This window comes from Hypoxylon fragiforme (assembly GCF_022984875.1).
Source record: "Hypoxylon fragiforme strain CBS 206.31 chromosome Unknown GGS25scaffold_6, whole genome shotgun sequence".
In the NCBI taxonomy this organism is placed as follows: Eukaryota; Fungi; Ascomycota; class Sordariomycetes; order Xylariales; family Hypoxylaceae; genus Hypoxylon; species Hypoxylon fragiforme.
In genome coordinates this window covers 965,252-987,328 of record NW_026054761.1, presented here as the reverse complement: position 1 = coordinate 987,328, position 22,077 = coordinate 965,252, and the positions used below count along the sequence as shown (strand labels likewise).

The following is a 22,077-nucleotide window of genomic DNA, read 5'->3' as shown; positions in this document are numbered from 1 at the left end:
ACGTCCCTCAGCTCAATAGTTACAACTTACGGGAGAAGTGGTATAAAGTATCTAGAGCTTGTTGAGGTATACTAGGCCTTGATAACTTATATGCCATCCCTTTAGTAACGAAGATGTGATCTAATTCACCTCAAGAAAACATCATAATACAAAGTTCATACTTACTACACAACAACCAACCTCATCCGCGACTTGGTATGAAAGTTGAAACTAGCAGTCTGAGCTGGCTTGTTTTACGCTTTATCTTGAATTTACCGAGGTACCTAGTTATGCGTATTAGGAGAAGAGAGGTGGTTACTGAAAGCATTAAGTAGTAGAAGCTTACAAGCCTACAGCCTATGGCGCGGCTATTGGTAGGTAAAGCTTATCGTATCCAGGAAGCCTTATAATTAAAGTAGAGCCGTCAATTCCTGTTTACCACTTAAAGTATCTTCCGTAATCAATGGCACGTACGTCTCGCTCGATCAGCTTAGAAAGAGTACGGTACGGTAACCTAAACCGAATGCCCCTTACCCCCCTTACCCCTTTAAGTTACCAACCAAATCATGCCATATTAAGCTACCTAGTGTCTTCTCAAAAGCTGAGTGACAACCTTATGCTATGAACTACTAACATGGGATGCCATATAGGCCGCTTTGGAGACCATTGTACAATCATCCTAACACGGCTCTATCGTCCGGTCCGGACCAACAGGCCAACAAGACTAATCTAGTAGTGACACTAGCAAATACACAACTTTACTAGGTACTCATTCAAAGCTGGTGGGCATCGTTGGTGTCACAATACAGAACCTAGAAGACGCAGGACAACAGCATTGCTGGGCGGGGGTCTCGAACATCGCCCGGAAGACTACCTATGTAGGTATGGCGGATATGGAACCTAGGTACCTACATATACATGTAAGATGTCTTTTCTCTAGGTATCTAGCCCCCGTATGTAGTCCGGGCAGACCCTTAACACGCACTCGGATGACAGGAGGTTAGAGAAAGCCACCACCGGAAGGTCATACGCTGGACACGCCCCCTGGTCAAGCGCAGCGGCAACAAACGTGAGCTTGACAGTGCGACCTCTTCAAAGCGGGTTTCCGTACCTAGGTAGGTACTAGATTCGATCCTAGTACCTATTCCCCCCTTCTACAGCTTATATCATTATATCCCGTCTGTCTAGGTACAGTAGGTATCATAACACCCCCACCCCCTGACCTTCCAACGACTCCTTACCATGGCAGGGTCAAAGTTCTGTGCCTCAAGCCTCCACGGGCAGGTAATCACAAGCTAGCATGCCTCCAAGTAGCACGTGTCACTTCTACTACACCCGAACCGTCGGTCTCTAGGTTGAAGACTATATTACCTACCCTAGCCACAACAACACCACCAAATTCTTGTTCAGCACCACTCATCATCCACATCATTTCAGCCTCCCCCCTACGCGCCAGGTCAAAGGGAAAGAACGACTTCATTCCAGTATGCTCTGAGAATTACGGACACTGCGTGCTTATCCCATATTACCTCCATCATAGCACGGTTCCCCAATCTCCAGGCAGGGGAACCACGGAGAATTACTGATGTCTATCTAAATCACAAGATCATCGTAGAACTTCATGCCGAAGATTCGGACACGATTAATCCATCTAGGTTACTCACTTCCCTAACCATTAGATAGCTACACTAGGAGCCATACCCCTCTACACGCCAAGACAATGGTCATCATTTCCCCCTTTTTTCTTTTTATTTCCCGAACTTTCTCGTGGTGTTATAGTCTAGCTCAATCTTGATGTCTCCTTATCCTGGGCTGTAAAGACTCCAAAATCTCGACTGGTTTCTTGTTCCTTGAACATATGGGAGAGAGCATACCTAAGAAAAAGGGCCCTGACAGTAAAGAGGGAGAGAAAGGAGAATATTAGAAGCGAACAGCACTCATCCTAATTCAAGGCCAACGATGTGTTTTCCCTCTGGGTAAGTATATATGCATGTTCCTTAAAGTGTAGATATGCAATCACGTTCACATAAACCTTGGAAACGGGATACAGATAGCATCGAATTATCATTGCCGAAGCATAATTTAGAATAGGAGGCTATCCTCATCATTCTTGATTGCCAGTGTGCAGCCACAGCATCCATCTATCGATACAAAACGCATAACGATCAGAACATGCGTTTTTCCTTCCACCTATAATGACCATCGACCGAAATCCATTATTGTGCTTGTGTGTGTGGGGGTATATGCCATCCAGTAACGCCTTTGCTGACCGTTGCAGTTAGCAGTAAGTAACACCACCTATGTAACCATGCTATCCTGAGCCTATTGCGTTTTTATTCCACCTTGCCAAGTACCATTGTGCAATGCCTCCGGAACCGTAAATTGAGCGCGAATATGTATTTTACAAGCCATTTTGCAAGGAGTTGTCATTGTCGTCGACGAAGGGAACAAAAGTGCGACCCACAAAGCGGTCTTCATCTGTTGCCGTGTTTTCATTGGTTTCTCCCATCTCTTCGTTTTGGTCTTGTGCCTCATCAATACTCCTTTTCTGGCGTCTGACACCGCTAGTGCTGCTCTCAAGCTCATAGCGGTGCACAGTACGTTGTGCGCGAAGGATATCCTCGAATGATCTGAGCGTCTGTCTGAGGTCATCGTGCAAGCTCACGCAAAAGCGTTTGTAGTGAACAAACTGGCAGGCCTCGATCATGTCCATTCCGAATGCAGACATGAGATAGGCGACAACGACACCGGCGGAACGGTCGTTTCCAGTCTCGCAGAACACAAGTACCTTCGCGCGTCGGAGATTGTTGGAAGGGATCACCATCTGGCCATCACCAATTTGGACATCCACGTCACTGATACGCTGTCCACGAAAGACGTTTAACAAGTGGTCGTTGATGGATCGAACGGATGTGGGGAAAGCGCGAATTAGTTCATTGTAGTTCGAGACATCGACATATGTTGCCTGGATGCCTAATTCTTCAGCAACTTTGTCAACAGCCATCAGGCGAATGCTGGCCATCTGGGAATCTCGAGCGGCAAGAAGCATCGTGATTCCGGTTTCGCGCAGCCATTCTCTATTCCGGACCACGCTAAAGGGGCCGAGATAGAGGTAGTCAAGGATAGGTTGTGCGACATGGCGGCTCTCATAGGACCAGTTAGTGTTGGAGTCGTTAGTTAACTGTTCTTTGTGGCTCTGAGTGATGATAGCAATGTCATCTATGCTGAGCGAGACGGGATCAACTTTTTCGTAGTTGGGCACAACCTTGAGACGGTTATGGGCACCGTGTAGACTCGGGGCAGGTATGATAATAGGCGGAGGACTTGGAGCGCGCGTAGAATAAGGCGCAGCCGGCTTAGCACTACGGCGAGGAGTCATTGGGGAGACAGAGGTAGCCATAGCCTGCATCTCATCCCTTGCCTTCACAAATATGGCTATAGCGAATACCTTATATAGGTATTGGCGATATAATTGAACGATCTGTGAAGATCAGTAACCGTTGATTTTTCTTTGTCCCTTGGATGAGGGGGGAATGGTGGGTGATAGGTGATGGGTTCTGATGGGTTCTGACTTATAATGAGAATACGAACTATATGAGCATTCAAAGATAAGGGAGAGCACAAAACATTGAGTGATATGGTGCTGAATGATCAATGTTGTGAGGATAAGAGTGTGCCTGGGGGCGGTAGGCTATTGTGGTTGTAGTAGTAATGGTTGCTGTAAGTAGTTGCTGTAAGTAGTTGCGGGTGTAGTAGTTGTAGCTTTGTGAATTTGAAGATTCAATGTTCGTTGTTGCTAATAAGCATCACGGAGTCCGAGCTAACAATTATGTATGAGGTAACATCAATAATCTACCTAAGGTACTAACTAGGTACTGGGTATACACGCGCGTGCGTTAAATAATACACAGTACCTTTAGTTACTTATGTACCAGTTGTACCTTAGGCTGGCGGCACTGCGGCAGGCTCTGACTGCATCAACAATATGTACTCACCTGCGCATGTATTGTATTGTACATACAGTGATGTTAAGTAGGCAGGTACGATGGGTGGACGCGATGCGGGGCAACACCCAACTAATGTAGGTACATGGACATCACGTCGAACCTTCCAAGGTTCAGGTATTTGTTCACTTTTAAATGCTTACATACACGGATAACTAGTAACTAGTTACATAGGTATTGATACTACATAATATAGGCACGTGCTAATTGCATCTGATCATCTATTGGCACTATGCATGTACTGAGTATGTAGCAGTATGAAGCTCTTAGGTTACGGTAAGTATGAGATGCCAATAGCCAAATTGGATCGTGGCTGCTAGAAGCTCTACTACTATGTAGACGGTAGTACCCAATCTCGATAAACATGGTACAAAGGATACAGAGAATACCGAGAATATTCCATGAATACCTAGATTAGCCGCCATTTACTTGTAGCATCCAGACACATTTAGAGATACATAACCATAGAAGCATTTCTTCAACCTTCGAAAGTTGAAAGTGGGTTTGACAACTCCAAGAATTTCATGTCAAAGAATAGTTATCGGTTGTGTAGATTAAATCTATCAAAAGATGACTAATAAACCACCTGACCTAACCGGTTCCCTACCAGTAGTAGGTAGGCAGTCATTATGAAGCCTCGTTACTACCAACACTGCTCTCTCTAGCAAGTGGCGATGGAAATTCTGGTGTCACAGATCGTGACTCGACCCCTGGCCTCTTTGACCTAGATCCCGTGGTGAGATGTTTTTTTCGTCTTCCCCCTGGAGTGTTCGAGGTCATGCTACCTCTTCGGCTGTGACTACCTTCTTCAGCATCTACTGGAGGCGTTGGACTTCGTGACGATCCGCCCGAATTACTACTTCGCCGAAAACTACCACTCCTAGTGCGCTTGTTCTCCTTCCCGATGCTAAGAGGCCGACTATGACCTGGCTTTTCCATTTCCCCTGTGCTAAACCCATGAACTTGGGCCTTCTCTTCCACCTTCGGCCGTCCTGGTAGCCACCATAGCCAACCGTTTTGGTGTTTGGCCATTTGTCTATCACGTGTCTTTAATTTTGTTCTCAGTAAAGCTCGCCGTTCGTTTTCTCTCTCCCAGTATTCGCTTCTGTAGAGCTCCCAGTTTTCCCGGAAGTTTGGTGAAAATGGTTTGGCCCATAGCAAAAGCTTGACATAGTCTCCTCCTGGCGATACATCCTCTTCGTGACCGCCTTTTTCCTCATCTGCGCCAACGAACGGAAGCTGGGGGTGTTCGTTGCGATTCAGATTTAGCTCTCGATCAACCTCCCGTAATAACGAAGGCTCCACGAAGCGATATTGTCCAGCCCTGCTAGAAAATGCGCCGTACGTGAAGAAGAAACCGAGAAGCGACATGAGCTCAACCCACCATGATCTTTTAATGACAACTAATTTGCAGTTGAAGCCCCGTAAACCTCGGTTGCAGATGCTGAACCAACGCCGCGGCCATCTGATACCTCGCTCCCATATGCCGGTTGCCCATACTAATATGCCTGTAAAGATCCCACTGATGAAGCATACCTTCTCGGTCATGTCAACAACCCAGTATACTGATCCGCCAACACCACTGCCATCTTCCCGTGGTGCGAAGAAGAGTGCATATCCGAACCCGGCCAGCCAAAGACACAGTAGGCTTAGGAAGAAGGTATGCTTACGCCGTCGAGCTCGGAGTTCGAGATATTGGGAACGTAGCGAGGCTTCGAGAATCAGCATATTGAGGTAGATCATGGACGGTGAACTCGGAGTATGTTTTAAAGGATCGCCAGGTTTCTCTACGCCGATGGGGCTCGTTCCTATGGGAGGGGATCTGACATTTTGGCCAGGCTGAGGGGCGCCCTTGACGATTGAATCGATGCTGTCGGTCATGGTCTCTTTTCGAGTCGGTGTGTTGACCACTGTATGTAGTACGTACGAATTAGTTACGAAGTAGACCAGACGGCTTGGGTCGTAAGCCCGCGTCAAATCGACGTAAATGCTATCGGTGCATCTATGGATAGTAGGTATCAATTGGAACTTGTTGTTGTGTGAAAGGGAAAGATTCGGGTGTCATGGGATATAGTAGCTTGTAACTTGTAACTAGCATTAAGAGAAGAATTGAGTGTTGTAACCCTTCGTCACTTTTTTCAACGTTCTTCAAGTTCTTAATTTTTATTTAAGCCTTGCAAGTAATTTATTTAGGTATTGAGAAGTGCTAACATCCATCTAACTTTAGGTCCCCACAGCGGGTCGTAGTGAGTGGAAGATTCAAGCTAGGTACCTAATCTGGTGCTGTATGGAACCATAAATGGTCATAGCGCCCAACTTATCAGCCTATCTAAGCTCTTATCGGGACTATCCGAACTCCAGATACCTAGGTACTTAGGGTAGGTACCCCTCAACATTACCTAAGGTTAGTAAAGTGCCCCTCAAAGAAATCGACGATCATTAACATTCAACATTGAATATTGATAACGAATACATAGTTACTACACAACACCAAATTGCATAAGTAAATATATGGCTTCTAGAAACAAGAAACAAGAAACAACGCACATATTATATGCATGTACGTAATGTACAAGTGGCTTGAAACATACGTTTGATCAAGCAAATCATCCAACATCGATCCTTCATAGGCATTAGCCTTGCATGATTCCGAATAGCTCCCTTAGGTCCAAACCTCGTGATCACTCTAACTCAGAGCATTAACCTCTTATAGCATGTGACCCTAGAGCTCATTGATGGGTGGAATAGCTACTGACGTACCACATTGAAGATCATCGGAAGAAAATCCATCTGCTGTGCTACTTACTAGGTACTGTATCGAGTCTCGGTCTACTATATATTGAACCTCTTCGCCCTCGGAGAATTTCTATTTTATGACAATGAAGCTTCAATCGAGACACCACTCACAAGGAATGCGTCTATAAATTTATATTGAATCTACCTACTTACCTAAGTTATCTCATTATTAAATTTGTCTCACTTCTCATTCAACAGACTATTCCCAAATCACCCTCTATCTCACGTAGCCATGGACCCGGGAAAATCTGTTTCCAAGAGATACGTCTCGTTTCATCCTAATACTCGGTGTATTAAGGATATTATCAAGTCACCAACTTGTAATAAGCCTGCCACAAAGCCAGCCACTCCTGAGATCAACTATCCAGATACCTTACCTGGGGGATTTCAACCAGGCAAGAGGTCTATGCTTTTCTAATGAGGCCCTCATGCGATGAGGATGGTTGGGTTTACTGCCATCAGGCACAAACCTCTCCATCTTAGAAACGACTGAAAAATCTCGACGATTTTTTTAAATGTCGTTCAGATTGGCCCTGGATTCCTGAATCCACTTGGCTGCACCAGACTTTGTTCAGGGTTGATTCTTGGCCAACCTACGACAGCCCTAAGACCTCAATAAGCGAACTTGTCTCACAGTCTGTCTTGAGCATGGTCTTCTCATAAGTCCCTGGAGTATTCGATGAGCCCATAACAACACGGCACGGTAGTCTCGACGGCTTGTTTTCGACATCATTCTTCTCAAAATGTGTCTCAACTTGGTGGGGTGGAAGTTTGCTCACGGAGATATACCTCCACATCACACCCCCCCTTACCCCCACTCGCCTAGCCTCGTCGACCAAGATCTTGCACACGCGTGACAACGCTACAGAGAACTTTTCGGGTTGGAGTCCGTTGGACCAGTCAGAACTACCCCAATTCAGTTATGTCTTGTCATTCATTGCACGGATGTTTAGATGGGTTCCACAGAACCACCGAACTTCCACGCGTCGATCATTTCGGATAGGTATCGATTCAGGGTTTCCTCAGTTTCTTCGAGAGGGTCATTCGAATGCTAGCAGTTGAGCGCGCACATCTTTACGATTCCGAGCTTCCTGCCAATGCTAAGAAGTCAAGTGGGATCATGGAGAAGCTAGGAAACCGGCATTGCATGATACCTACCTAGGCGTTTAACGATTATGCTAATGTTGAACTCTGGCATACATGCGACACCCAGACGTAGGACGTTCCCGAGCTAGAATTGGGTCGCTGACAGCTTGATATTTTTTTTTTTGAAGATAACTTGGAGGCCGAGTTAGCCGCGACTAGACGAGGCTTAGAGACGAAAGTGGGATAAAAGGCTGCGGGCCGTCACATACAGTACATGCCTGTACAGTAGTCGCCGTAATCTACTAACCTACAGTCGTCAACTAGCCTATGTAGTAGGTCAGTAGCTAGTTATAGCCCGTTTTGATAGTCATCAAGTTAGTTATCACTAATCTTTTTTTTTTTCAAACTCATTCTTCTCATTCCCGTGCAAACCTGGAAGCCATTATTCCCGATCTTTTATGAACGTCCACGTGTAAAATGTTCGGATAGTCTGTGTAAGGCACAGATATATTTAAGTATTAATAAGTAGGTTAGTAGGGTCTGCCGTAACTGTTTGCCTAAAAAGTGATGGAGGGATAGCCATGACTTAGATACCCCACACGAACTATAAATACATAATAGGTACGCATTCATCGTTCTGTGACTGGTCATACAACCTGGACCCTGAACCAGCACAGGATTCTCGAAGGGTTGACTTATGTACCTAGGTTACAGTATTGTAGGCATCATAGTTTGACTCGGAGATCCCGTGACGGAGTTAGGATAGTACTGTCCATAACTCCGTACCTAGGTAATCTACAGGTTTATCATAGGAGTAGTTACATAAACATGTAAAAAAGATCAAATCAAACATTTAAATGTTCTACCAACAGGTTAATTTATTTAATTTTATAACATTAAATTCTAATTATGGTTAACAGGAAATAAGATGAAATAAGGCAGGTAGTGTAAAGTATATTACCTACCTAGGTAAATATAGTTACATGTATAAAGGTACTAAACTCTAGTTAGTAGTACAAATGAAATCTTAAAGTGGCTTGCTCGGAGCGGAAGGACATGAAAACCCGAGGAAAATCCTCTAAATGTTACCTATCGGCCCCAATCTTTTCGGGCCCGTCGAGATCCGTCATCCAAACTTCTTTGACCTTCCTTCCCCTAAACCCATGCCCTCTCTTGACTCTTGACTCGTTCAAATCAATTGATCTAACCTAATCCAAATTACCTAGAAACAAAATTCTTTGGTAAATCTGGCCTTCGAGAGACTAAGCCACTCTTAATAATTCAATCGGACGGAAAGTATTTTGTATCAATTATCCGACTGGTCAGGGTCTGCTCTACACAACTTCGTGTCATCATCGCTTAGGACCCTGTGCCACATGTTACGTGGTTCTGGTCTGGTACCTAGTACAGTACAGTAGGTACGCGGGTACTGTAGTTCCCTATCGCCTTACACCCCCCGTTCTGTGTCTCGGAGTTTGCCCTTTTGTAATCATATAAGACCAGGCCTGGCCGGCTTTGCCAACCCCCTCCGGTATGCTCAAACATAAATTAGTCGTTGTACAGTCGAGGAAGTTTATAACCACCGCTACGCGAACACAATACGCCGATAACTCCCACTCCTCTTATAAGGCTGACATATACAACCAAGAATCTGTCACCACTCCCGTACCCTCCAGCCTACCTATCGGAAGACTTCCTCGACCAATGTCGGTCTCTCAGAGCTCTAGGGAGCGAACACCGGAAGGTCGACCGGTTACCAAACCCCCCAGTATGGGTTTATTTCCCCTGGGCTACAAAGAGGCTGTGTCTCAATGGGTATGTCGCGTCAATTCATTTTGCAATTACCCCGTTTGATGTTCTTGGGTTTGGAAATTGGCGCATCACCCTGATCTCTGCTAACCAGATTGTAGTGGAATAGCGTCACACCTACGATCGCCGAGCGCAACGTCATATCATGCATTCCTTATCTTCGAGAAGCTATCGCTTCGCCGACGAATTCCGCGACAGAAGTGCCATCAGCGGAACATCCTGGAGAAGCCCAGACGACAGCGAAAATGGACCCCTATGGACCGAGGGCTTGGAAGTCGACGATGGTTGAGCTGTCAGGCAAGAACCGAAGCATGAATGAGTTTTCGGTTGAGCACGTTGGAGAGTCAACTGACGATACTCTGGTCATGCTTCATGGGTACGGAGCTGGCCTCGGGTTTTACTACAAGAACTTCGAGGCACTCAGTCGATCAAAAGGCTGGAAGCTTTACGCGCTGGATTGGTTAGGAATGGGCAACTCAACCAGGCCTCCCTTTAGGATTTGTTCGAAAGACCCAGAAGCGAAGATTACGGAGGCAGAGAACTGGTTTATAGACGCTCTAGAAGAGTGGCGGAAAATTCGAAAGATCGAAAAGTTCACTCTTCTTGGCCATTCTTTGGGTGGCTATTTGGGTGTTTCCTATGCACTCAAATACCCAGGTCACCTAAATAAGCTTATCCTCGCCTCTCCAGTAGGAGTTCCCGAGGATCCTTACGCTGTCAACGCCGACATGCCAGAACCTATGGATTCGTCTTTACAAGACGAGTTCACTGTGGATCAGCAAACGACAACCAAAGGCCATGGTGGTGGTACCCCTAATGCGAAACAGGCGGACGCTAACGCGCCGAAAAAACGGCCATATTCTCCGTGGCTGACCTGGCTATGGGATGCAAACGTGTCGCCATTCAGCATCGTACGGTTGGCGGGCCCATTGGGCCCACGACTTACTTCAGGTTGGACTACGCGACGGTTTAACCACCTGACACCCGAAGAGAAACAAACGCTTCATGAATATGCATACTCTATTTTCAGGCAAAGAGGAAGTGGCGAATACGTCTTACCGTATCTTCTTGCTCCCGGCGCCCATGCAAGACGGCCAATTATCAATCGTATTCATTGCGTAGGGAGACAAGTTGTGACTCCTGCAACCGAGACATCGCCAGCCGTGAAGGAAACGGGCTATCCTATTATCTTCATGTACGGCGAGAATGATTGGATGGATGTCGCGGGTGGTCTTGCCGCGGAAGAGAAGCTCAAGCAAGCTAAAATTAAGGCACTTCTTCACGGCACCGACGAAGAGAAGCGAAAGGAGAATGGGGCGGCGAAGGTGATTGTTGTTAGCAAAGCTGGTCACCATTTATACCTCGACAATCCGGATGAGTTCAACGAATACATCCGCAAAGAATTAGAAGACACTCGAAAAGAAACACTAGCAGCGAAAGTGCAGTCTTGAGCCTGCTGTTTTGGTGTAGAGAAAGTCGGTGGTTTTTGATAAAATGCATTGCTTGGTGTTCCGGTGTGATGTTGAGTTCAACAAGAAAGCGGGTTGTTTATGATGCATGATATCAATAAGCACGAGGATTGTCGCCTTCTTATAGGCACCCAGTTACTTGGTAATGAGTGAAAGGACAGGATTTAGATCAATGTGTACTACTAGAAGGCATTTATTATATGCATTAGAGCTTGACATTGTCAGCTTCTATCCCAATGGATGGAATAGATTAATTATTAACACCACTTAACGAACAAGATTTGATATAGTTAAACAGTAAATGGGAGACAGCAAGAAGTACAGTGAATAAATGTACTGTGTAGTACCTAGTACCTACCTAGTATGTAGTATAAATGTGATAATTCCTAACTTTGATCATTGATGTTGGCAGGTGCGAATGCATGCATACCTACCTGCATAGTACCTACCTCACATACTACATATGTATACCTTAGGTTTGTAATGAATAATTACATAAGCGTTTCACCTCTTACACATATGTATAGTAGTACTCGGTATCCATCCTGTCCCTTCAAAGTTCAATGTGCAAATTTCTTAATCCTCAATCCTCAATCCTCAATCCTCAGTCCTCAGTCTGAACTTCCGGAAAATCAATACTCAGCACTGCGGCCATACACCAGACCCCTATTGGTGTAATCCGATGCTAACACATCTCAATCCCTATTAGACAAGAAAACGGGTAGTATTCGGTACAAAATGTCGACAAACACGCACCGTCCACTGTTCACCAGATTTAGGGACCTACCTCTCGAGTTACGTCGTGCCATCTGGGGATTTGCACTCCCTGACGATGTACCAGAGATATGCATTCCTTGGCCGGTAGAGGAAGTGCTGACGGAGACGCCTTCTCCTTCCAAGATCCTCAAGCCCTTTCTCGTTGACACCTGCTTTCCCACCCTCATGCACGTGAGCCGTGAGGCACGCGAGGTGGCCATATCCCGCACAAAGTTTCGCTATTCGCCACTAGCTGGCTGCAACGTGCCATTTCGTGCTTTCCGTCCGGACCTAGACATCCTCTATGTGAGTCTCTGTCGCCCGCCTACCGACATCAACGTGGCGCCGAACTGGGGGATGTATCCGTCGGGCACGCGGCACGTGGCGCTAGACCTACATACCCTCAAGGATGGCAGCTACCTCGGGCTCCTACTCTCGAATCAGAACTACGACATACGCACCGTCACGTGTGTGATGCCGGCCCCACAAGGTGCCATCGTCGATACGGCAACGCGCTGCCGCCCACCTGTGCGGCGATGCCGTATCCGCCCCGTGGAGGAGCCCACTAACGGCACGCAGAGCTACATTATCCTCGTCGACCGCGGGTTCGACAGCCGCATGACAGGGATGAGCCGGTACCTGGAGGAAGTGAGCGACTACGCGAGCGGCGAGTTCGTCGTCTTCCTCAACCAAGAACCCACGCACTCTCGAATCCGGGGATGGAATGTGGCGGAGAGAAGATTCGACGCCCAGTTCCTCGCTGGCACTTTCGAGGAGTACCGCAAGGGCCGCTGGGTCGATAGCTCCGACCACGCCGTCCACTTCAAGCACACGAACTCCAGCAGCGTCAGGTCGCACCGACCTAGCGATAGCGAGAACTGGACGCCGCTGAGGAACCCGGAAAAGTTTCGAGTCAACGATATTCAGCAGAACGAGGTGCTGATCTGGGGCTAAGGAGATATGTACACTGTACAGATGGGATGTGGGGAGCTGCATGGTTTCAAACTTTCACCACAGCCTGTTTATCTTCGTTGGTTTAATCTTTGTCTCAGACCCTATCATTACCTAACCCAGTCAGAACTTACCAAGAAGTAGCTGTTTCTGGCTGCTTGCAATGAATGGTACGGAGATATCGTACAGATATGTAATACGCATACGATGGAGGACGGGGCCATAATATTACTGCATATCTCTCGGTGCGGAAGGGATGTTAGACGGTAGTTAATTACATAAGGGCCACAAAATCCCCAAAATCCCCTACTGAAGATTTGAACTACCGGGCTCGGCATCGCAAAGTTACGAAAGTTACGAAAAACGCTATACATAAGGCTAAGGCTATCTTTTTATATTACACGGATGTTACCGAGAATCGAGAATTCATGGACTCTATCTGACCCCCAGTTCAGCCTTCTTCCAAGACTGATCATCTTCAGTAGTGCCAGCACGCATGGGCTTCGTCAATCATCCGTGTTAGCTAATCCGTGTACTTAATGTATGCTTGTATGTATTGTAATTTGTACCGGTGTGAGTGATGCGCTGGGAATACAACCAGGTAAATGCCATTGATTGCGCGGAATTAGTTGGGTTGGGGTTGGGGTTGGAGTTCAATGTTGTTGTTGTTGTTGTCGAAATCCATACCAAGCCGGAAGTAAGGTCAGCTTACCGCATAAAATACGTTGCTGGTGTTCTTAAGTTAAAAGTTAAAGGGAGGGTCTTAGAGTCTTGGGGTTTCTCCAGGTATCAGTGTTGTTGATATTAAAAAACCTGTCTAGCAAAGCTTCTAGCCCGTAGTCGTATACACGGACCGAGTACGAGTATATGTTAGCCTTATACGAGTGGAAAAAGGGGGTTAGTTCCTAGCGTAAATCATCCACACAATACCCCGGGTTTTAGAACTTTAGAGACTTTTAGAGGGTAATTGCACAGATTTATGCAGCTTTATGCAAAAGTCGCCCACCGGACCCTTTCAATGTTTCAATGTTTCTTCTGTACGAAACGAAAAAAACCAGACCAAACCAAAGCCTTCTCCGCTTTTTCTTTTCTTTTCCTTCCTTCGCTTTCGTTAACTTCCATGCCAACCCGGGAATTTATTTAGGTATTACTATGTAACTACTAACTAGTTACCTACCTAGTTCGAACGAATGAGCGAATGGGGTTTACTGCGACCAAGACGGTCTAGAATCAACAACAGGCTTAACTACCTAACTTGTAGAAGAAGAAGTAGACCTTAACGGCTACTCCACCGAGGGAGGAGGAACCACATGGGAAAAGCGAACGAACGGGCTTAATATTTTGTTTTGGGGGAGGGAGGGATAACTATGTTTTTTGCACAAGAATTATGCCAAGGCAATCCCATCTCCGGGACCAGCTCCCAGCCGGAATTCCGTTTTTGTGATCGGGATTCGCTGGCACCCGTTGTAGTTAATGAAATTGTGTTGCGAGTTAACTAATTATAATAAATAGGAACGGTTTCCGTTTCTTTCTTGTTAGAATGTTGCTATCAGTGTGCCATCAATATCATCTCTTCTATAGGTTTGCTCTCTATTATACCTACCTTGAGTTTAACAACAAACTCCTTTACCCCCTGACAACAACAGTATAAGTGTTAAACCAGCCAAATATTATATACACATACACACCTAGGATGGTGCAGCAAGACCCAGCAACGATGAGCGTCGAAGAGACAGAGAAGGGGTCGCTCAACACGGTCCCCGACAAGGCGGCGTCGACCAACGCGCCGGAGTCAGAGCAGGATGTGGAAGCCGGGCCCGAACACGGCGAGAGCACTGTCGAGGACGAGAAGGACCCGAACGTGGTGGACTGGGACGGGCCGAACGATCAAGCAAACCCGATGAACTGGTCCGATAACCAGAAATGGCTGAACATCGTCATTCTTTCTGTGATGACTATGGTTACGTGAGTTGCCAATAATAATACTACCCACCACCTCCAGGTTGAATAGTGCTAACATAGGTACCTGAATAGGCCACTCGGCTCCTCCATGTTCGCCCCAGGTATCCCCGGCATCATGGTGGAATTCAAGGAGTCGTCGACGACAGTCGCCACCTTTTTACTCTCAGTTTACATCCTAGGCTTCGCCTTCGGCCCGCTCATCGTGGCGCCGCTGAGCGAGATCTACGGCCGAAGACCGCTGTACGTCATCGGCAACATCCTCTTCGTCGCCTTCTCCATCGGCGCTGCTCTGAGCAACAGCATCGGGATGCTCATGGCGTTCCGCTTGCTCATGGGCCTCGCCGGGTCTGTGCCCATCACCATCGGAAGCGGCAGCATCGCCGATATCATGCCTGTGGAGAAGCGCGGGAGGGCTATGTCGGCTTGGGCCCTGGGTCCTCTCCTAGGCCCGTGTATTGGCCCGATCGCCGGTGGCTACCTGATCCAAGCCGCGGGGTGGCGATGGGTGTATTGGTTGATTGTCATTCTGGTATGTCCTTCTTCCCTTCAGTCTTTAGTAGCATAAAGCATTCCCTGTGTGTATGTGTGAGCTAACAGGAAACGCAGGGTGGTCTCCTCATCCCCTTCTCCTTCTTCCTACGCGAGACGCTCGGCGCCGCCATTCTCGAGAAGAAGACTCGCAAACTCCGCAAGGAGACCGGCAACAAGGAGCTGCGCAGCAAGCTCGCGGACAGAATCGATCCGAAGGTCCACTTCAAGCAGACGATCATTCGGCCGATGAAGCTGCTGCTGGTGACGCCCATCGTCACGTCCATGGCGCTATACGTCGCCATCACCTACGGCATCTTCTACCTGCTCCTCACCACCTTCTCGTTCGTCTACACGGGCCAGTACGGGTTCGACGAGGGCACCAGCGGCCTGACGTTCCTCCCCGCCGGCATCGGTATGGTCATCGGCGTGGTGGGCTTCGGCCAGCTCACGGACTGGATGGTCAAGCGCAACCAGGCCAAGGGCATCGTCCACAAGCCCGAGATCCGCATCCCGCCTATCCTGACCATCCCCAGCGGCATCGCGCTCCCCGTCGGCCTGTTCATCTACGGATGGACCACACACTATAGCATTCACTGGATCGTCCCCATGTTCGGCGTCTTGATCTTCGCCGCTGGTATGATGGGTGTCATGGTACGTTATCAATCCAACCCAACCCAACTCCCCCCTTTCTTTCGCTTAAACAGAGATTCTAACATGTCCCTTAAACAGTTCTGCATCCAAAACTACCTTCTTGACACCTACCCTGAGTACGCAGCGTCCGTCACAGCCGCCATGGCCGTGCTCCGATCTCTGCTCGGCGCCATCCTGCCCCTGGGCGGCCTCGACATGTACAACGCGCTCGGCCTGGGCTGGGGCAACAGCCTGCTCGCCTTCATCTCGCTGGGCCTCATCCCGATACCGCTTATATTCTTCATCTACGGCGAGCGCATACGCAAGCGGTTCAACCCCAAGCTATAAAATTATTTTCTTTGCTTGTTTTTTTTTTCCCCCTTCTTCTTGTTGTTTTTATTTACAAGTCTGGTATTATTTATAGACTTTGACTCTTGGGGTTATTGATTGATACCTCATATTGTGCTTTATACAGCGTGGCATAGCATAGCATGTAATGATGCAGGCAGGTTAGACCTAGATGGGTTGGGAACCCAGTACGCAGTTGATGAAGGGTGGCGACAAGGCTTCGCCTAAGGACTCTTGGATTAGAAAAGAGTTGAGATGTTGGGAAACTGATGAAACTGCGATGTGGAAGCAGTTGAAATAATATGAAAAAGTCTACCATAAGTCTTGGATTACATCCCCTGTGAAGATTCTCTCCTGGGTCGCTTTGTGATAATTTGCTTGTGTTTATCGATTCAGGAGGTTGGTATCATGGCACATGCCTATGGTGTGTTAGGTGTGATAGAGCTGAATCTCAAAAGTATTGGGCGACTTTATGTAATCCATGGATACCTAATGTAACGGGATACGCCTACCCGGGCTTAAGCATTAGTTTTGTTGTTGTATGGCTCTTTCTTTTATTTGTCATGTGTCCAGGGATATGCCCAGGTGGATATAAACAATTCTGGCAAGACCACACGTCATTGGACCTTGGAACTCCGATTCAACTATCAACTACACTTGTCACTACCACACAGTAAATACTTTTTCCTCTCTTTTCGCCTTTTCGGCCTTTCGGCATCGGTTCCAGAACAACGGGTTACGATGTGGGATGATGACGACACCACGATCATCGATTCAAATGAGATCCGTCTTATCCCCCCTGCCCTGGGTACCTATGTATTATAATTGTATATTATACAGTACATAATATACCATACTCGATGCCCTCAAGGTATCATTAATCGGCAACCATGTCGACAACCGAAGAAAATGGCGACTCGGAGCGCTCACGCGGAGCTTCGTCTCAGGAACCTCCTTCCCCGGATTCCCCCGCCACGGCGCTCAACAGAAGGTCATCGAGTTGCGAGTGCCCTCCCACGGAAAAGTACCATGATGGCCACCGACCGTGTACCCTGGAGACGCATCCGTCTCAGCTGCGTGCGACCAGCCGGGATGATGTGGTGGACGGAACCTCAAGCGCCATCCGGCCGTCGGTTTCTCGGCGGGACACCGCGCTGTCGCGACTGCGGTCTCGCCCGATAGTCCCGGTGTTCTCGCACCCCCTCGCGAAGCAGAAAACTGGACCGGACTACATCGTCGACTTCGACGGGCCCGACGACCCCTTCCGCCCCTTGAATTGGCCGCGGCACAAGAAGGTCACCACCACCCTGCTCTACGCTCTGGTCACCATGTCCGCCACCTGGGCCTCATCTTCTTACTCCGCCGGCACTGTGCAGATCGCCCAGGAGTTTGGCGTCGGCACGCAAGTAGCCACTCTGGGCACCACGCTCTTCCTCCTCGGCTTCGGTCTAGGCCCTTTGCTGTGGGCGCCGCTCTCAGAGGTGTACGGTCGTCGCATGGCGGTCCTGACGCCCATGTTCGTCGCCATATGCTTCTCCTTCGCCTCGGCCGTGTCCAAAGACTTCCAGACGCTCATGCTGACGCGGTTCTGGGGCGCTTTCTTCGCCTCCGCTCCGGTCACCAATACCGGTGGTGTCCTGGGCGACCTCTTCACCCCCGCGTATCGCGGCATCGCCATGGCCGGCTACGCTATGGCCGTAGTCGGCGGCCCGACCGTGGGGCCAATCGTCTCGGCTGCCGTTGTCGTGCAGCCGAACTTGGGCTGGAGGTGGACCGAGTATACCACGGGGATGCTGCAGGCGGCCGTTTTGCTGATAGCGGTTATCTTTGTCGATGAGTCGTATCCGCCGAGGCTCCTGGTCACCAAGGCACGGCGGTTGCGCCTCGAGACGGGCAACTGGGCACTCCACGCTAAATTCGAGGAATGGGATGTTAGTATCGTTGAGCGTATGTAACCTTTCTCAAGTCCATTAAACCCCCTTTTTGGGTTTGTGGTAGGAGTTAGGCTTCCCTAACTAAGCCTAAATCTTCACATTTTTTACTTCAAGATACGCTCTTATGTAACCCTATGCAGCTTTTGTTGATAAAGAAGTCTATCGCTAACGAAATTTTATTGCTGCAGTGGCGAGGAAGTTCCTCGTTCGCCCGATTCAGCTGCTTTGCACGCCTATTTGCTTTCTAATCGCGATATACGCGAGTTTCTGCTATGGGATTCTTTACATGCATCTTGGGGCTATCCCCATTATATTCGGCGAGGTCAGAGGGTGGTCACTTGTGGTCAGCGAATTACCCTTCTTAGCCATCTTTCTGGGCTCGCTCACCGGCGCAGCCATCAACATGTATAACCAGCTCTACTACAACAAGGCCTACCACGCTTCAGGCGACCGCCCGATTCCAGAGAAGAGGCTGCCGCCGATGATGCTAGGCTCCGTGCTATTCGCAGCAGGCCAGTTCATCACCGGCTGGACTGCCGACCCTGCCGTCGCGCCTTGGATCGCCCCCGTCATCGGGCTGTTCATCACCGGCTGCGGCTTCAACACCATCTTCCAGGCAGCCCTCAACTACCTCGTCGACACGTTCCAGATGTATGCCGCGAGCGCCGTGGCGGCTAATACCTTTTTGCGCAGCTGCTTCGCGGCCGCATTCCCGCTCGTCGTCTCCCCGCTGTATCACAATATCGGCGTGGGGCCCGGGTCCAGCATCTTCGCTGGCTTCGCGACCCTGCTCATCCCTGTGCCGTATGTTTTTTATTACTATGGGAGGAGGATCCGGGCAAAGAATAAATGGAGCAAGAATAGTGTGTTTTGAGAGAGGGAAAGAAGGAGGCAAGGAGAGATACATAGGTAGAGAGGCAATGTCGTTTTGCTAATCAAAAGGACCGACTGCATGGCATAGGTTAGGCGTTTGGGGCACGGCTTTGGACTACGGGACGGGGAAACGAACGATTCATGATTGCATGGTGGGTTCGGGTTGCATGTTTAGTCAATAGACAGCATACATAGAGAAATAACTTTTTTTTTGGCATTCTGTTATATCTCGTCCTTCTTTCTATTGGAGTACCTGCACTTGAATGAAAGGCAGAATCTCTTACTGATACCTGTCGGTCGTGTTTGTGCTAATGTAGCATTGTGTTCTGCGACACCCCTGGCTTGGCTTGCCGGATCGTCGACCGTGAAACAGGGGAATATTCGAGGCGAGGCTCTTACAAGTGCTACGGTGTAATAACTAACTACTAGTAATTTTTTTCCCTATATAACTAGGGCTAGGTATTATTAGGAGAGTTGAATTGCTCGTACGACGATGGGTTGATATGGATATGGAATCATGGATAGGGATACCTATGGATGGCCTTAGGTCACGAGGAGTGGGAAGAGTGGTAGTTAAATGCGCCACAAGCAAAGCCACAGATAGCGGTTGGAATTTCTTTTCTTCAACTTTAGAAGGTAGTTACATAGGGATGAGATGGGGAGAGCAGGCAGGGTAGGTAGGTAGGCTCAAAGGATATTTTCACGTAGAATAGGTTACAAAAGGAATCACAATAGAAGAAAGAAAATATTTTTTTTTTTTCAAAAAAAGGAGAGAGGAAGAAAAAAAAGACAAAAAAAATAAGTGGTTGCTTATCCCAGTTGTGACTGAGAAGCATCAGGAATTGAGCCCGATGCGGGGGTCGAACCTAGGAGTAGGAGTAGAAATGTTAGCTTTTATCGAACATATGTATTACTACGTAGTTACTTCGAACCCTCTGTGTGTACAGGTAGGGAGGGAGTTATGTAGTTAGACTTACCCGCAACCTTGAGATTAAGAGTCTCACGCTCTACCGATTGAGCTAACCGGGCGATAGGAGGCTTGTGACACCTGGGAACCCTATGCGGTTTTTTTGTTGGTGGTTGTGGCTGCGGATTTGGGGGTATATATGCCCTTGGTTTTGCACGGGGGGTTTTTTTTGTGCGCGGGGGGATGGGCCGATGTTGGGCCGGGGGGGGGGTGAGTGGTGAGCGCCTAGGTGGGAGTCACGCGCGTGATTTTAGGCCGGCGGCCCCCAAATTTCAATGGGCTATTTTCAGTTCTTGTCTTACTCGTTATTGGGGGTATTGATGAACAAGTCTACTACGTACGGAACCTATTAATAGTAGGAATATTGAATAGGCATACAGAAATAGATCCTGTATCCCGTTCTATTTCTTGATCCAAATAGTATGGAAATCCTCGTACTATCACGTGTGGTGCTTTCTATGCATCCCCTAGACGCTCAGGTCAGGTACATATCTTAGTCCTGGGTTAATAACGATCGATTACAAAAGTTGGCTACAACCATCATGACACATTCGATTTCGATATTTGCAGATTCAAAGATAGCTCTTCGGTTAGCTACTTGCAACTTTCCTGACTCGGAGAAGAAGAGAACACGAACTCCGGGCATGGGGGTCTTATCTAGGTTAGGTACTTCGCATAACGAAGTGTGGAAATGAAGCGCTCACCGTGCGAACTCCTTTTCCTTGATGACTTATGTAGGCTAGTTATAACAAGAAGAAGTTGGAATTAGTCGTTGATAACAATATCCATGATAGAATGATAGGGGTTCTTCCAAGGCTACATTTTTCGTATAAGGGATAACGTTAATATACCTGGCAGCCTGGGGAGGTATGTAAACCTGCCTCCTTTTCGGGTGGCGTGCCGGATGAGGTATCTTTCTCCCCATTGACTGAGGCGCAGTTAAGAACCTTAGAATTTACATAAACGTACGGTTGCAAATTATTACTATTAACCCAGATAACTACCTGGAATCTTGGACTGACGAACTTCAAAAAAACGTAGGACAACGGCCTGGCCGCATAGCCTTCTTATTTGGCCTTCTCCATGGATGTCACGAAGAAATCAGGACCCTTAATAGACCAGACCTGTGGAGTGGTGGTTTCTGGGACCCAGTTCCCTTGCCAGGATCTCCAGAGCCTCATTTGTTTCCTAACCCAGTGGACCCCTATATGAAAGCACATAACAAATTAGACAATATCAATAGGTCAGATGCTAATTACATAGTAACAGAAGCGCCTTTGTTCGCGCCTTGGTTTTCGTACGTAACAAAAGCTGTAGTTAAAGGAGCTGGAAAAGCGCTACCTATTTATTCTATTGGGAAATACGCAATGAGATTGTTCACCCGTCTTCTATTTTAAGTGTATCGTTTAACTAGAAGTGTAAAAGCACATACTACATTGTACTATGCACATATGTATGCATCACGTACAACTCACCCGACGTTACAACTGCTTTGGGCATGGCTAGATCCTATCTCACAAGTATTTGGGGCGTCTTAGCATCTTCCCCGAGTTGGTCATCTTCGCCGCTACATTCCCCAGACGAGAATGGCATCTTAGGTGAGCTTACCTCCTACTAAGCATTCAGGGTTAGCAATCGCGAATCTGGCCTCGGCTGGCTTCCTGTCTTGGGGGATAGTCCCACTGATGCGCGCAGGGGGGGCAGACTTGCTTAACTAGCTCTTGATATTCAACCGCTCATACCAAACATAGAAAGGAACTGCCTTAATTGGTAGATTACGATTACGCGTTCCCTTTGGCTGTCCCTGGCGGAAAGAGTTATGTTGTAGGCACCGCACCTACGTATGTAACCTTTGAAATATTTCCATGTCTTGGATGTTGAATGTTAAAATATGGTTCGGGGTTTCTCTTAGAGACATAGCACTGTCTTGCATACAACGTGCTTAACGTTATACATGCATGCATACCTAGGTATGTACCTGA

The 22,077-nt window shown here is 47.8% G+C and overlaps 6 protein-coding genes and 1 pseudogene across 7 annotated transcripts; 4 read left to right on the top strand and 3 right to left on the bottom strand.

The window, feature by feature from the left end:
* Positions 1-2,019: 2,019 nt before the first annotated feature.
* Positions 2,020-4,106, bottom strand: GGS25DRAFT_494290 (phosphatases II). The gene is made up of 2 exons (XM_049261339.1): positions 3,571-4,106; positions 2,020-3,460 (listed from the first exon to the last, which is right to left on the bottom strand). Exon 2 carries the CDS (start codon positions 3,386-3,388, stop codon positions 2,381-2,383), a length of 1,008 nt encoding a protein of 335 aa, XP_049115484.1. The 5' UTR covers positions 3,389-3,460; positions 3,571-4,106; the 3' UTR covers positions 2,020-2,380.
* A 380-nt stretch (positions 4,107-4,486) lies between these two features.
* GGS25DRAFT_494287 (Spo7-domain-containing protein) lies at positions 4,487-6,216 on the bottom strand. The gene has a single exon (XM_049261338.1). The coding sequence runs from the start codon at positions 5,862-5,864 to the stop codon at positions 4,611-4,613; it is 1,254 nt and encodes a 417-aa protein (XP_049115483.1). The 5' UTR covers positions 5,865-6,216; the 3' UTR covers positions 4,487-4,610.
* A 2,775-nt stretch (positions 6,217-8,991) lies between these two features.
* On the top strand, positions 8,992-11,512 carry GGS25DRAFT_494283 (alpha/beta-hydrolase). Its single transcript, XM_049261337.1, has 2 exons — positions 8,992-9,680; positions 9,776-11,512. The coding sequence occupies exons 1-2, from the start codon at positions 9,399-9,401 to the stop codon at positions 11,123-11,125; spliced, it is 1,632 nt and encodes a 543-aa protein (XP_049115482.1). The 5' UTR covers positions 8,992-9,398; the 3' UTR covers positions 11,126-11,512.
* A 50-nt stretch (positions 11,513-11,562) lies between these two features.
* On the top strand, positions 11,563-12,906 carry GGS25DRAFT_317756 (uncharacterized protein). Its single transcript, XM_049257793.1, has one exon. It carries the CDS (start codon positions 11,882-11,884, stop codon positions 12,851-12,853), a length of 972 nt encoding a protein of 323 aa, XP_049115481.1. The 5' UTR covers positions 11,563-11,881; the 3' UTR covers positions 12,854-12,906.
* A 1,370-nt stretch (positions 12,907-14,276) lies between these two features.
* On the top strand, positions 14,277-16,356 carry GGS25DRAFT_317724 (MFS general substrate transporter). Its single transcript, XM_049257791.1, has 4 exons — positions 14,277-14,815; positions 14,885-15,341; positions 15,419-15,994; positions 16,073-16,356. The coding sequence occupies exons 1-4, from the start codon at positions 14,544-14,546 to the stop codon at positions 16,319-16,321; spliced, it is 1,554 nt and encodes a 517-aa protein (XP_049115480.1). The 5' UTR covers positions 14,277-14,543; the 3' UTR covers positions 16,322-16,356.
* A 514-nt stretch (positions 16,357-16,870) lies between these two features.
* On the top strand, positions 16,871-19,650 carry GGS25DRAFT_317726 (polyamine transporter 1). Its single transcript, XM_049257792.1, has 2 exons — positions 16,871-18,268; positions 18,444-19,650. The coding sequence occupies exons 1-2, from the start codon at positions 17,212-17,214 to the stop codon at positions 19,127-19,129; spliced, it is 1,743 nt and encodes a 580-aa protein (XP_049115479.1). The 5' UTR covers positions 16,871-17,211; the 3' UTR covers positions 19,130-19,650.
* A 323-nt stretch (positions 19,651-19,973) lies between these two features.
* On the bottom strand, positions 19,974-20,157 carry GGS25DRAFT_t67 (annotated as a pseudogene). The gene has a single exon. The product of its transcript is annotated as a tRNA-OTHER (tRNA).
* Positions 20,158-22,077: the final 1,920 nt, after the last annotated feature.